Source organism: Castanea sativa, chromosome 11, assembly GCF_040712315.1.
Source record: "Castanea sativa cultivar Marrone di Chiusa Pesio chromosome 11, ASM4071231v1".
NCBI classification, from domain to species: Eukaryota; Viridiplantae; Streptophyta; class Magnoliopsida; order Fagales; family Fagaceae; genus Castanea; species Castanea sativa.
The window spans coordinates 50,289,960-50,306,938 of NC_134023.1; the positions used below are offsets into that span (position 1 = coordinate 50,289,960).

A 16,979-nucleotide genomic window follows, 5' to 3' on the forward strand; every position below is an offset into this window, starting at 1 on the left:
AATAATAATAATAATAATAAAGGAAAATTATTTATTTATTTATATATACAAATTTATATTATAAACTAAATAAATGCGTGTAATATTATACACTATTATACAAATGTATATAATATTAAACACTTTTTATACAATGTTTTACCCATTTTTTTAATCTACAATTACAATGACAGTACATAGCCAATAACTAAATTTAATATACAAATCGGTGGGTGTGTAGTAAAGGACCAAATCACATGTCACTAGTAAACTATACCAATAATGAAGCAATCAAATAAAAAAAAATTGGAAAAAATTACAAACCAATTGAAAGGTGAAGACGTAGCCACATGTCCAACTTTTCACAAAGAGAAGGGTATTGCCTGTCAATGACATAGTGGTGGACAACTCATTGAAAAAAATAAAAATAAAATTTTAGAGGTGTTTGATACATGTTTTCAAACAACAATTTTCAGTTTTTAAACAACATTATACGTATTTTCACACTTTTTCACTTACACATATTTTCACACATATTTTCAAATAACAATTTTCAGTTTTTAAGTGTATGTACCAAACACCCCCTTAGCTTTTGGATACAAGTGACTAGTGACAGAAAAAGAAGGAAGAAAAAGGAAAAATGAAGATGAGAAGGAAGAAGAAAAGGTTTGTGCTTTTCATTTTATTTTATGTGGATTTATCGATTTAGTGTGTTTTTGGACTGCAAATGCAAATTTGGGGTTGAGATAGAGAGATAAAAAGACAAAGAAAATGACACAAAGTGGCAAAACAACTCAATTTTATTGGAGATGAATGGATGAAGTCTTTTTTTCTTTTTCAAAGCTTTGGCATGAACCGTGAGACCTAATAATGATTCTCAAATCTGGGCAGTTTGATTACGGTTTATACGGTCTATTTGATTTTTTGTATAAAGTGGGTTTTGAATTGACTTATTTTTAGTCTTTGTGATAATAAGAGGAACATGATCCACTCACACATGACCTGATTATTATTATTATTATTATTATTATTATTATTATTATTATTTGGTATACATCACATGACCTATTAGAGAAATACTTGTCACATTCATATTAGGTTATGTTTCGTCAGGTTTAAAAGGTGGAGGATAAAAGATAAAAAAGGGGATAAAAAAGTGGGCGATAAAAAATATTTTAATTTTTTCTCATAATGTTTAGGTTATGTTTGGTAACAGTTTTTGTTTTTCATTTTCAAAAACTTGTTTTTGGAAATATAAAGAAAAAACAATTTTCTTGTATTTTTGAAATTAAAAACATTTTTGGTTAGTTGAAATTAAAAAAAAAAAATTTGAATAAAAAAAATAGAAAATACTAAAATAGGTTGTTATTAGGATTTGTACTCTAATGCTAACTTATTAAATAAGACATATTTATTAAATTAAATACTTGTTTTCATTGACTTTTGAAAATTAGAAACTGATAACAACATTTTGCATGTTTTTAGTTTCCTTCACAAATTGAGTTTTGAAAACAGTTTTTGTTTTTTGTCCATTTTGGGTTTCCAAACAAGTTTTTTAGTCTCAAAAATAAAAAATTGTTTTTGAAAACATAAAATAAAGAGAAAAAAACAGTTACTAAACATACCCTTAGTTTTCGGGTGGAAAAATTGAGGAATAGAAAACTTTTTTGATTCAGAAAAAAAAAATATGAAAATTAGATTTTTAAAAAGTAACATTTTTTTTATTAGAAAATTGTGTATGGATAAGCATTTCATTCAAAAAAACAAAGTACAAAAACCTACAAATAAAAGGGGAAAAAAACCAAAATAGATGAACACACCAAAAAAAAAATTTCTAAAATGAGAAGCATCAGAAAAGAAAAGGACAGAAATGGAAGAAGAAAAAGACAAACGAAGCAAGGCTAAAGACTATTTGAGTCTCTCACTTCTCACTCATGGCTTAAACTCACTCATCTAAGAAACAATCTTCTACTTCTGTACACTTCATAGCAATTCTCAAAACCTTCTTGCCCTCCTATTTATTGAGTGAACCCCCCAACCCTTACTTTCTCTACGTCATAACCATGACGTCTTTTCTGACAAACATACAATTGTCGCATTTACTTGTCATTAATTTGTGCATTATTGGTCACAACTGACAAGCACCATTGCTATTGTCTTTTTTAACTCAGGGCAACAATCATTAAGGTTGTTACTATTCAACTTCACACGCTGGCCTGTGAAAGCAAACAGTCAAGATGGCGGGCCACGTACAGCCCATAAATGATTAACGTTATCTTGACTTGTTTTTAGTCTTTGTGACGAGAAATATGATCCACACACACATGACCTGATTTTTTTTTAGTAAACATCACATGACCTCATTCACTTACATCTTAATCACACAGAATGGTAGCTAGAAGCTGGACCCGGGTGTGACCTATAAGAGAAATATACACGTTGCATTATGGATGCGGTTGGTTTGGTGTTAAAAAGTCTGGTGATTAAAAATATGAAGGAAAAAAAAGTAAGTGATAGAAAATATCTTAATTTTTACTCATGATGTTTGGCTTCTGGGATGAAAAGTTGAGGAGTAAATTCTTTTTTTTTTTTTTTATTGGAAAAAAAATGAGATGATGAAAACGTAGTTTGCGAAAATTTATTTGCATACCACTATTAGATTAAAAAAAGTAATGAAATAATTTTATTAGAAAATTATGTGTGGATAAGCATTTCATTAACAAAAGAAAAACAAAGTATAAAAACCTGCAAATGAGGAGGAAAAAAACCAAAATAGATGAAAACAAATACAAATAAAATAAAATAAAATAAAAAAAACCCTAAATGAGAAGCAACAGAAAAGGACAAAAATAGAAGAAGAAAAAGACAAAAGCTAAAATAAAAGCAAGTTTATATTTTATGTATAATTTTAAACTATAAAAAATAGCAATTTAAACAATTGGTTGATGACATAGATATTAATCTTTAATTTTCTAAAAATTTTGCAAGCATGAAGGATATAAGAAAAAGATGTAATCCAATTGTTGAATTTTCAAAATTCATCTCCAATAAAAAGATATTGAATAAGGTTGTAACCTTAGGCTATAACCAATTTTATAGCTAAATTTTGTCATTTTCTCTCCAATTTTCCCACCCCTAAAATTATCCCAACTAAACGGATCCTAAGAGATGCATGCACACATGAAATACGCATTTAGTTTCACATGCCTGCAACATGACAGGCTCTTTTGCGAGTGAATATGTACCATAGGTGTACCAAGTTAGAATTATTGAAGTAATTAGGTACTTACTCCACCTCCCCTTCCTCTACTATTTTTATTTATCTAAAAAAATCAACAAACGTAATCAGGTATACAAGTTGATGCAAAATTTATTGTGACAACAATTTGTTTTTTAATCCAATAGTTATAATAATGGGAGAAGGGCACGAGGGAAACAAAAAATGGTGTGAGACTCCAACAAAATACAAAAACTTAACATATTGGCAATTTCGAAACCAACTACAAGCAATGCCATGCAAACTTACAACTAATTGACAATATCACAATAAAAATAATTAAGTATTTATCTTGAAGAAAAAAGGCCTAAGGAAATTCAAGATAGTTACAAGCAGGACTATTGTCCCTATAAAAGTTGCAGTGCCTCTCCAAATATCACCAAAATATTTTGTTCTCAAGGATCGCATATTACGATTGCAATCGTTGGCATAGTACGTCCATTAAGAGCAACCACATCAGCTCGTGTAAAAGATTCCGTCTATTTTACACAAAAAACCTACTTTTTCTATTTTACACTATCACTTTTACACAACACCTATATCAGTTTATCTATTTTACAAGACTTTTCAATAAAATATTCATTCTTCATCAATTTTTTATTAATTTCCCTAATGGTCATACTTTTTTAATTTAAACTTATATTTTAAGTAAACTACCAACACCGGTGGCCCGGCCAATGGAGCCACTTGAGGTGGAGGTCCGATGGCCGAACCGCCAAAATAGTGGCTCCGGCGAACGCCGACGGATTGGTCTCGCCGCCCACCATACCGCCGAATAGTGACCCACCGGTGGGTGGATTATTAAAATAGTGGCTTCAACAAACGCCGCTGATGCCAAACTACCAAAATAGTGGCTTTGGTGACCACCCACCGGACTAGTGTCTCCGACCATTGTACCGCCATCACCGGTGAGCCGATTGTCATAATAGTGGCTCCGACAACCATTGCCGAATCGATGTCTCCAACCGCCGTATTGCTAGAATCGGTGACTGAACCGATGCTACCAAATCGATGTCTCTAACCAACGGTCTTTTTTTTTTTTTACCCAACGGTCATAATTTTTATTGTTATATCCACTAGTCATAATTTTGAAATTCAAACGGTAAATTCAAACCTAACTTTAAACCCAATGGTAAATTCAAACCTAAAGGTCATATTTTTTTAACTTTAAACCCAATGGTAAATTCAAACCTAAAGGTCATATCTTTTTTAACTTTAAACCCAATGGTAAATTCAAACCTAAAGGTCATATCTTTTTTAACTTTAAACACAATGGTAAATTCAAACCTAAAGGTCACATTTTTGCTCTATAAATATGACCATTTTCTCTCTAATTTCCATCCACTTCTACAAAATTATCTCTTCCATTCGGTTTTTGTTCTCTCTTAATGGATTTCCATTATGACATTGATTTTATTTTTCCAAATGATGAGCCTCCATTTGACTCATCTTCTGATGATGATGAGTTGGAACTTACTCTAGCTATTGCCATAGAAGAATTAAACAATGAAGGAGCATCAACATCACGTCGTCGTTCGGTTCAACCTCGCAGGTTTATCTGGCGTAATCCTTTGCAAGGTCATGACAGGCTTTTCTATGATTATTTTGCTGAAACACCAGTGTATCCTCCTAATGTATTTCGAAGGAGGTTTCGAATGAGTCGTTCTCTTTTTCTACGTATCCATTCAAGAGTTGAAGCTACGGAACCATACTTTGTTCAAAAAAGAAATGCAGCTAACACACTCGAGTTGTCTTCCCTTCAAAAGATGACCGCCGCAATCAGAATGCTTGCTTATGGAGTGTCGGCTGATTTCATGGATGAATACTTGAGGATTGGAGAAACCACTGCAATAAAAAGCTTTAAAAAGTTTGTTAAAACGGTAGTTTCAATCTTTTCTGAAGAGTACTTGAGGTCACCAAACAACAATGACATTGCAAGATTGTTAGCGGTTGGCCAACACCGTGGATTTCCAGGAATGCTAGGAAGCATCGACTGCATGCATTGGAAATGGAAGAATTGTCCAAGTAAGTGGAAAGGTCAATATATTGGTCATACACGTGATCCAACGATAATTCTGGAAATCGTGGCATCGTATGACCTTTGGATATGGCATGCATTTTTTGGGTTACCGGGGTCTCACAATGACATCAATGTCCTAGAGCGGTCTTCTGTATTTTCTGAGCTTGCTGAAGGGCGTGCTCCTCCGGTTAATTACTCGATAAACGGTAATGACTATTCGATGGGGTACTATCTTGCAGATGGTATATATCCATCATGGGCAACATTTGTCAAAACAATTCCAGCACCACAAGACTGTAAAAAACAACATTTTGCTTCTGCACAAGAGGCGGCTAGGAAGGATGTCGAACGTGCATTTGGAGTACTTCAAGCGCGATTTGCAATTGTTCGTGGGCCTGCACGTTTTTTTCACCTTGAAACGCTTAAGGACATCATGATGGCATGTATAATATTGCATAATATGATCGTTGAAGATGAGCGACATACTTACCTTGGAGCAAATGACTACGATTATGATCAAATCGATGATAATGGACCTGAACCGGTGTCACATAATCCCACTTGTAATACTATGCAGTTCATTGAACGTCATAATTCTATTAGAGATAGAGGAATTCATTCTCAACTTCAAGCGGATCTCATCGAGCATCTATGGCAACTACAATGCCAGTCGTAGGATTTTGAAATTTACTAAGTTTAATGTGAACCTTCATTGGAATTTGAAACTTACTAAGTTTAATATTACTAAGTTTCCAAAAGGGACATTGTAATTTTTATTCTAATATTAAACTTCATTGTCACTCTATTAAACTTCATTGTCACAAATTTGAAATTTACTAAGTTTTTATTTTAGATAAAAGATAGAAATTTTATTTTACAAAATTTGCAAAGAGTACACAAAACAGAAAAATAACACTATGCAGAAACACAAAACAGTTTCTGCAGAAACACACTATGCAGAAAAATTATTTTTCTGCAGAAACACAACAGTTTCTGCAGAAAAAAAACACTATACAGAGAAATTATTTTTCTGCAGAAACACACTACGCAGAAAAATTATAGTATGCAGAAAAATTATTTTTCAGCAGAAGCACACACTATGCAGAAAAATTATTTTTCTGCAGAAACACAAAACAGTTTCTGCAGAAAAATAACAGTATGCAGAAAAATTATTTTTCTGCAGAAACACACAATGCAGAAAAATTATTTTTCTGCAGAAACACACTATAACAGATATGCAGATATGCAGAAACTATAACATTGCATCTGTTTCCTTGCACAATACAAAATTTACAAACTAAACAAGTGCTATTGTCCGTGCACAATACAAAATTTACAACATTGCACCTATTTCCTTGCACAAGTGAAGACTACAAAAATATATCTAACATGATTAGAGATTGAATAATCATGTTCCTTGCACAAGTAAATACTACAAAAGATATGTCTAACATCAAATCATCTATGCCAACCATGTGCTAGTATCTTTGCACTATACAAAAAATTACTTGATTAGATATTGTCAATAATAATATCCAAATTATGATGGAAATTTTGACTTTAACCTATCCAAGATTTCCAAACGACGTAGACGAATATATTCTTGTTGCTCAAGATCCATGGTTCTTGTATCTTTCATCATAATTTCATCTTCTATTTTCCTCTTTTCTACTTCATTCTTCTCTTCCTTGAGACGAATCAACTCTCTTCGTTCTTCGGATGCAATGCACATTAACTCCCTTCGTTCTTCTAATGCAATGCGCATACTTTCCTTCTTCTCCTCATGCATTCTCCTCTTTTCTTCCTTGATTTCGTCCAATTTGGAGGAAAGTATTGGGACCACGTCATCACAATTCTTTCTTTTCTTTAATTTCTCCTTTTCGGCCTTCTTGCCTATGGGTCTCTCCAAGGTTTCGCCGGAGTTCATCTCATCATTATCTTCATCTAGATTTATTGAGCTTACAAAAGTACGAGAAGATTGTGTGGCTGACTTTCTTTTGCGGGCGTTCAAATTTTCTCTTAGAATCAACCACTTAGCTTCATTCTTCAAAATTCTCCAACAATGTTCCAATTGAAATGCATTTTTGCTATTATTTAGATAAAGAGTTTTTGCATCTTCAATCTACAAAAGTAAAAAATTGAAAATAATGAGAATCATAAAACTAAAAGTGTATTGATGTACAATACATATTAGATGTTGAGTCAAAATACTTTGTCATGCTCAGTTTTACCACTTTGATTCCGGTTCTCAATTTGGGCCAAGCATCCACAAAACTTGTTGGTCTCCTTTTGAATAATAGTCCACCGACTATTTAAAGAATCCTTGGAGCGGTTAAATTTCTTGTCATTGTGGAAGGTGGACCAAATTCTTTCCCAAAATGTTGTGTGCTTTTGGTCCGTTGATGTCACGGCATCTAAGCTAACATTGAGCCACGTTGATACTAGCTTAACATCTTCATCTATGGTGAAGTTGATTCCCCGTTGACCTCATCTCTTAGTAGTTGATTTTTTTGCAATGGGGGGTATAGATTGTCCCATTTCAACTTGGGGTGGAGATTGATGAACATTTACGTCAGAATGTGGAGTGGACATCAAAATACTACTGTCAAAGGACTCAAAACCTTGTTCATTGTCTTCTAAAATGTCAAGGAGGAAAGGATTTTGTGAGTCCATCACCTATAAAAATGAAGTTGTGTTGCTTCTGGGAGGTGCCCTGGATTCAATTCCACATATCAGTACATTTAAGGATTTCAATGTAAAGACTTAAAAGATCACAATATATAAAGCCCCTTGCCTCCCCAACCCCAAAATTCAAGCACAAACATGAAAAAGTGCTAGGCATGATGTGTGTAACATTTTTTTATCTAAAAAAATACGATTAAAAGAAAAGAGAGACTCTTGTATACAAGACATGTACAGGACAGTAGAATCAAGGAAATCCAAAAAAAGAAGAGGAAGAAATGGAAGAAGCACTGTCTCTTCATTCAATCTTATAATGATATGTGTACAAATATAGACCCTAATGCAACTCAAAATTAAATTCTCTTAACTTCTTTGAACTCATAGAGAATAGAAAGTGGTAAGTAGTGATTTCTCAAGCTTAAAAGGCTTTCTCAAAAAAAAAAAAAAGAGCTTAATGTAGATCATCACAGAAGAAAGAGGGTCTCAAGGAGAGATGAGACAGTTATGGACAAAGTTCTCTATTACATGTTGGTTTTGTTTTGAGTAATTTTGAGCAAGTCTATACTCTATTGCATGTTTGGACAGTAATGGACAATTATGGTATTTGGTTTTTATTTGATGTGTAAGTGTAAGAATACCTATCTGACACATGTTAGGAACATATCATGTCTAACCCATGTCTGATACTCGGACACTGCATCCCAACAGCATGTTAGTGCTTCATTGACTAGACATGCCAAAATCCCCCAAATGTGAAAGATGGATGAACAAGAAATCTAGTATTATAAGCAAGAATGAACAAGGGACACTGCACCAATTCACCCCTACAGCATGTTAGTGTAACATAGACTAAACTGTCTGGCATGTGTTATTTATGTCATGAATCGAAACAACACATTTTCTGAGTTTCATCTGCATTGATGTTTGAGTCATGGCATATTCTTTTTTTCTTGTGGAGGAAATTACCTTTCTTCTCGTTTCTTAAAAATTTCATAGTCCTACCAAAAGCTAGAGTAATAACTTTTGATTTCCCTTTTATTCTTCCAATCTTATCACTTAAAGCTCCTTGGTTTGGGATATTTCTTCTCAATGATCCAAACCATTAAAAAATAATACATTTTATGACTTCAAAATTTGGTATCTATCTTTCCCTTATAAATCTGAAACTCTGAAGAATCCCAAGGGATGGACAATTCTTTTTTGATAATCAAGAGAATTTTATTGTAAACAAGTTAGAAAACTAGAAATAAGGCCAAAGGCCACACAATTGGAGCACACTAACAAAGACCAACAACAACAGTAACTACAATGCCCATACCCATGGCAGCAAACACACAAAGCCAATACAAAATCTATTCACCATACAACATTGCCCTAAAGGGATGGACATTTCACAGGTTCAAGACTGCAAGCTCCAAATCAACCAGCATGTCAACATGATAGCAAATTTTGCATATTTATGATTTTATTTGACCATTAGTATCAAATACCATAAAGTTTCTCCTTTGGGTCGAAAACTCCCACCCAAGTGGTTCTAACTTCTCAATTGCTCAGAACCCAGTTACCTGAGGTGCAGTTATGTATCCATTGAAAAATCATGATATCCTTAAATGTTGGGTCTATAAAAATGTATTTTGTTCTATTGATATTTGACTGCTTTGTCTTTCCATTTACCTTGTGCTTTACAGGAAGCTAAAAGGAGCAGAGGAAAAGCACAGTTGACACATTGGCTTAAAAGTAAGAAAAAAAAACAAGTGCAACTACAAATATATGGCATTCATGCATAATGCTATGTTGATAATACAATGCCAAACTCACAAACGAAACTGCGGAGTGATGAACACAAATATTTATAAACAAATACATAGAAGCCAAAAAAGAAAAGAAAAAGGGAACTTACTATGAAGCTGTGGTCTTTAAAGGAGGTGAGTCATGGGTCAGTCCGAAAATCCATTTCCATTGGAATATCTCTCTCTCTCTGTTCAATCAGTCCGAAAACCCATTTCCATTGGAATATCTCTCTCTCTCTCTCTGTTCAATCAGTCCGAAAATAGGGGAGAAACAGGGTGTGCTCCAAAGAATCCCTAAAAAAAAAACCCAAACCAGAAAAAATTTGAACAAGAAACTCCTAAGAAACCTTAAAAAAAATTAGTTTAGAGAAACTCCCAAAAATTGGTTTAGAGAAACTCCCAAGAAACCCTAAAATCTTAATGAGAAAAACCCATACCTATGTAGAGAAATTAGCCCCAAATCTGTCAATAGAGAAGATGAGTCTCTGGTTGCAAAACCCCCCAAACCGATCACATTTTGCTTCCCGTGATGATGAGAATGAACAAAAATAAGAACCAGACAAAGAGAAAAGATGAAAGGAATAACTCAAGAATGAAAGGAGGAAAAGAGAAGAGAGACCTGTGAGTGGCGTGGGCTCAGTGAGAGGAGAGAGAAAAAAAAAGAGCGAAATTGATTTTTTATACTGTACAACTAATATTAAAAAACCGAATAACTGAGCTACAGTACCGTGTATATTTACACGGTACTGTAGCTTGTTTAGGAGTTTCCACGTTTTTGCACTTTTATACACCCACTGATGTGGGTGATTTTTTGCACAAAATATGTAAAAGTTGTACTTTTTTTCATTTTACAAAATTTTAGCTGATCTGATGCAATTGCTCTAAGCTGTTGAGCGAGTTCTTGGTAACAGGATCTCTTTTGCTCTATTTCAAGGCCAAGTTTGTTAACCATAATGGCAACTGCTTTTTTGCTACCTAACTTGTTAACAATAATCCCTTTCTCAACAAGCAACTCCACATCTTCTCTAGTGTTGATAAGAAAATCCAATAGCACCATATAATTGCATATGTAAGCTTCAAATGGATAATGGCACTGCTCCAAGGCCATGAGATTTCTGAAAATGCCTTCAGTTTCGTCATGTACCTCCAAGCGTTGGACTTCTAAGAAAGTTTGAGTATTCACCAAGCACGGAAAGCGTTTCAAGAACGGTAAGCAACGCAAGACCCATGAGCAAGTGAAGCAAGGAAATATTTCCCTAAGGTTACTCTTCTTGAATTGTATATCAAGTAACCTTCTCCCATCAGCCTTTTTGAGAATCACTCCTGCCTCGTCCAGCTTTTTTGCATTATGAAGAGTTTCAATAGGTTGTCCAGTGCTTTTAAACGTACTCCCAAGGATAGTAGAAATATCTCATCAAATCAGTAAAATGTTTTACATTCTTCTTATCAATGTTTTTTTTTTTTCTCAAAAGATGAGAAAAAGTAATTACGGGCAAGCTTAAGAATGGAAATACATTCATTTTGTTCATACTTGGAAAATTGCGTGTGTAACTCATCGAGAATAAAAAATGGAAGCTGATTTTCAAGTAATAACAAGTCTTGTTGTATATGTTTCCTCAGCAATGGCTTACTTGATATGCAATCCTTTTCATCTCCTCTCGCATTGCAGCATCCATCTTCTTCACTTGCATAGCTTTCTTCTTCTCCACACACAGCGGTCCTATTAAAAAGCCCATCACTCGCAGCAGACCTCAAGAAGTGCTCAATGATAAAGATTGAATCCAATACAACCATTTTCACAAAATCTTCGCTGCTGATATCAAAGATCTCTTCATAACAGCGACGAATCTTTAATTCGATTGTTTCAATGACGCCTGCAATATCCTTGTGGCATGTCCCAGTTCGATAACAGAATTCTCTGAGATATCTTAGTTTCAACATTTCCGTGGCATGAAGTTCAAATTCCCCATGATGAAGAGGGCCTATTGAAATTAGCTTTGGAGTGTAGGTATCATTATTTACCTCACGAAGTTCCTTGGGGACCCGGTAGATGCAGCACTCAGGTCACTGGACTGGCTCCATGACTAGTGGTATGTCAATGGCTAACTCGTTGCAACCCATTTCTTTTTCTAGTGTATCCAGTCAAAGAAATAAATTCTTTTCTAAATGATTCAGTAGATTGGCCGGTTTTTCCAATAATAATCAAGTTTACTTTTCCTAGTGTCAGGCAAATAACAGTCATAAGCATCGGGATAGAATCTTTAATTACAAAGGTAATTTCAATTAAAAACATTTATTGATAATTACACTCAGTTACAAATGAGATTAAACCGGGCTACATCCTATATGCAAAAAAATTGATAAATCCTTTTCTAAGTGATTCAGTAGATTGGCAAATAATCAAGTTTACTTTTCGTAGAGTCAGACAAATAACAATTATAAGCGCCGTGATAGAATCTTTGATTACAAAGGTAATTTGAATTATTAAAAACATTTCTTGATAATTTACACGCAGTTACGAATGAGATCAGACCCGTGGTCAATTGCCACCATTAAGGATGGAATACTGGGCTACATCTTATATGCAAATAAATAAATAAATAAATAAAAAGATATCATTTTTCTCATACATTTTTATTTTATTTTTTGTAGTTATCATCATTACCATCATCATGCTTGGGGCAAGATTGGAAGATAATTCGTAGGCAATTGAATTCGAAAAAATTAGTGAAGACAAAATTTAGTGTCTTTAAATAGTGTGAAATTTTAAGTTTTCTATATAATATGTGCTTATAGAAAAGTTATCCAATTGCATCAAATTGACATTTTATTAGCATTATATAATAATAAAAATAAAGCAAATTAAGGTTTTGTAGTAGAATGAATTTAATTCATGAGAAATTTACTGACTATTACAGTTGCAATATGATCATATGATCATATGAACATTATCTAAAGCCGAGAGATGTAAACGTGTAAATAAATAAATTAACTTGACATTTGGAGTTTCCTCATGAAAAAAAAAAAAAAATACTTGACATTTGGAAGCTACAAGTCCAAGATCAAATTAGAGCAAATCAATTATTCACCTATTAAAACTTTAGTTTCATAATATATCAATAAGAGTATTCAATATAAATCTTTATAAATTGTAGAAATGAAAAAAAGAAAAAAAAAAAAAAAGAGAGTAAATAGATGTATAAATGGATACAAAATTAGAGAAAATTGGTATTATTTTTAAAAAAATCTATATAAATAATAGAAATGAAAAAAATAAGAGTAAATAGACATATAAATGGATATAAAATAAATTTGAATGAAAAATATGGAATTAAAAGAATGGCTATATTTATCAAGTAGTTTCATTTAGTATTTTTAAATTAACTTGTGTATGTTAGTATTCTTAAGTCAAATGTTTTCAACCTTAACATGACATGTTTATTTTATTTTTTATTTTTTTGAGGAAAACATGACATGTTTATTAAGTGACTTGACATGACATGATCCATGTAATATGTTGGGTTGATACAACCAAAACCTTATTTTAACCCATTTTTTTTTAAACCAAAATGATTAATATATTTTTAATTAGAACATAAGTATAATAATTGTAAACAAATAAATTCTACACAAATTATATTTTAGAACAACATTGATTAAAGTACTAATAACATATAATCTAAATTTTCTTATTGCATCCCAATGATACCACCCAAAAAAAATTTTGCTTTCTCATAAAATTCAAAAAATTTGATTTTTAATTATTTAAAATCTAATATACCTAATTACATATAATATGATACTTAGATCTAATCCTTCGGATTATTAAAAAATAAAACTTATAAATTAAAGAAATAATTCATGATCATGGAAAAAAAAATGAAAGTGTTGATGTTTAGTAATAAATAGTAAAACATGGAAATTGAAATAAGGATCTACTAATTTTACATTCCCATATATATAAAATAACGCAAATTATCACAGTAAAGAATTATGTTGGCAGTATGAGTACTATAGTTTAGTCAAGGCGAATCCCCCTCTTTATTATAGTATATATGGAATTCCCATATTACAAAAAAACGTAGAGTATATCTTTTATTCTTTTAAATATAGGAAAATATGAACTTTACAATTTTACAAAGTATTACACTTTGTATGGTAGGCTAATTTTTTTAAGATAATAATAATTATGGTATATCAATAAGAGTATTCAATATAAATGTAAATACAATAACCGTTATGCACTTTGGGTGATGGTTACTTTACATGTATAATGTTTTTGCGAGATGGGAAAGTGCAAAGCGAAGATTCTAATTTCCAGTAAAAAACTTTACATGCATATATACTTATATCAGGTTAGAATAGAATATCTATTTTGTATTTTAAAAAAAATCTATAAACACAATAAGGCAAATTAAAATCTTGAGAGTTGTCAAGATAACTTTATCTTCGAGTCCTTAAATAAGCCAAAGCCCATGAAATTGACCAAAATTTTGAGCAAAACTAGGACTTCGGGGAACAGAATTGATGAACTTTGCTAGGCTCCCAAGATTTTCGCCTTTGGGTAGTAAACACTGAAACAAAATTATTTTAATTTTTATCAAATTGAGGTGATATATGAAGTTTCTGTGCTATATTTCTTTATCTACGATTCCCTTTTTCTTTATTCCATTTGAACAGAAACAAAGTGAAGGGATAGAGCGTAGAACCTGTGAATTTTATTTGAAAGGAAATGCTTGAATACTTAACTCCAAGAAACAGCTTAATTGGCGGCTAGAGACAAAGTATTAGTGTATTACGATATACGAAGCAAGTCTGCACACTCTCTCTCTCATAGCTAGTACTCACTCATGGAAGAAAAAATGTTGTTTTTAATTAGTAATTTATTAAACTTCATGGTAGTAATTCTTAAAATCTTCTTGTGCTCCTATTTATTGTGTGATCCCAGATCTCTCTATTTCAAACAGGAAAAACACAGATCGAACACGTAATTACGATGACGTCTTTCACACAAAGTTACAATGATCTCACCCACTTACCATTAATTTATTAGTAATTAGTTCATGATTAGCATGATTTAAAGTTACAAATATCTCACCTACTTTCCACTACCATTGTCTGTTTTTCTTTTCTTTTTTTCTTTTTTATTATTATTATTTTTTTAATGAAGACAAGAATGATGCAGGGCCACACGTCAAAATGTTGCAGTTGGTGGGTGGGATTGACTTGCTTCGTAGCTTGACTTGCTTTTAGACCTCTATGTAATAAGAAGATGCATAATGCACACGTGAAACGTGCATTCAGTTGTTGCACATGCCTGCTATATGATAGGTTCTTTTGTGAATGAATATGCACCATAGTGCATAGCATAGGTGCGCCAAGTTAATATTATTGAGGTAATTAGGTACTCAACCCCACCCTTCCCTCTTCCACTACATGCATCTATTTAAAAAAAATAAAAATAAAAAGAAGGTAATTAGGTACTCAAGTTAATGCAAAATTTATTGCAAGGAAAAGGTTTATTAACTTTATTTATTTATTTTTAATAATCTAACAGTAATAACACTAAGAAGAGGGATTTGAACTATGATTATTTTAATAAAAGAGAACAAATTATACTACTAGGTGACATGTTATTTTTCTTCTCAAAAAAATAAAAAATAGTTATATGTCAATTCGTTATAAGTCTCTCTTTGGTCACAATAGTTGACATCTATGTTTATGTGAGTTATTAAAATTAACAGCTTGGTCAAAGATAGGACTGTCCAAACTCGACCGATACTTTCCATACAAAGAAATTTGACTGAGCCTGATCTGCTTAATGTGACAATGGCCTATTTCGAAATTTGACAACGAGCTAGAAGGCAAAGACTCAAGGTATATTAAAAAAATGACTCTCTTAGTACATTAAAAAAAATATATGTTATTAACAATACATTTACAATTGCATCTATAAAAATAAGTTTTTTTTTAATTTAATAAAATCCTATTTAAGATCGACTATGTTATAAAAATAATTAAAGTTAATTAGCAATAACATCAATTGAAATGGAAATATTAGCATAATTTAAATATGAAAACTTTATTAGTAATTTTTTATTACAAAAGGTAAGAAAACTATATTTAAATAAAATATATATATCAAAAAATTTAAATAAATATTATTTTATTTATATTTAAAAATTTTTTTTTAAAAAATGCCCCTTAAGGCTGTCCATGGGGCCTCAAAACACATTGTGGCGACCCTACTTTAGCCCGAGTTTAGTAAGAGTTATTTACCCAAGCTTAGTACGGATCATCTAGCTAGATTGGTCAATTAGCGGCTCTTTTAGTTTGCTCTACATGGAGTCAAATATTGGGTCTAAAGCCTTCTAATAAATAATAAGAAGAGAAATTTTGGGCATGAAATTCCAAACCCATAGGTGTCCCGTTGGGTCTATTAATTTCTTGGGCTTTGTTTATGCCCAAACCTTACATGAAGTGGCAATTTTTTAATGTGTTGGAGCATATAAGTTTGCCAATAACGTTGTACAATATGGTACTGAAGTGAAATGGGGGATGAAACTATTCATTAGGGAACAGAGTTAGGGTGTGTGTCATGGTATTGTTGGAGGATATAACTCTTTTATAGATTGTGTTAGGTTCTAAAAATTTAGAATAATTGGCAAATTATGAATACAAACTTGTCTAAATATAGATTCCTAAGCTTGTAGGTTTGATTATGAAAGTTTGAATTTGTGCAAAAACACAAGAGCTTGTTTAGACTCCTAATAAAAAGTACGGCTAGATTGCTTTTACTCTAACTTAAACAAAGTGTGGAACAAAAGTAAATAAGTGCAATGAACCGATAACACTGCCTTAAACCATATTCATCTATCATCAATAATGAAATGAAAGCTTAAAGAGTAGGGAAGAAAGATGCAAACACAAGATAACACCAAGATATATTATCGAAGAGGAAACCGAAGAACTCAGCGAAAAACCTTTCCGCCACCCTTCAGGTTGAAATCGATCCACTAGAGAATAAATTTGGAGTACACGAATAACAACAGACTCTCCAAGCCTAGTCTACCCCATGTACTTAAACCCTTCAAGCTCATGCTACTAATGGACTTCTCGAAGTCTTGTTGTCTTTAGCTTTCTAGATCCCGCAATTCAACCCGATTGTATCCGCCAACAAATGGCTCCTTCCAATGCTTCCCAACAATACCAAAATCTCACTTGACACTCA

General features: G+C 32.4%; 1 protein-coding gene and 1 pseudogene across 1 annotated transcript; one reads left to right on the top strand and one right to left on the bottom strand.

Annotated features, from left to right (window-relative positions):
• Positions 1-3,535: 3,535 nt before the first annotated feature.
• Positions 3,536-11,890, bottom strand: LOC142616666 (UPF0481 protein At3g47200-like; annotated as a pseudogene).
• LOC142615329 (uncharacterized) lies at positions 4,645-5,952 on the top strand. Its single transcript, XM_075788071.1, has 2 exons — positions 4,645-5,228; positions 5,442-5,952. The coding sequence occupies exons 1-2, from the start codon at positions 4,645-4,647 to the stop codon at positions 5,950-5,952; spliced, it is 1,095 nt and encodes a 364-aa protein (XP_075644186.1).
• Positions 11,891-16,979: the final 5,089 nt, after the last annotated feature.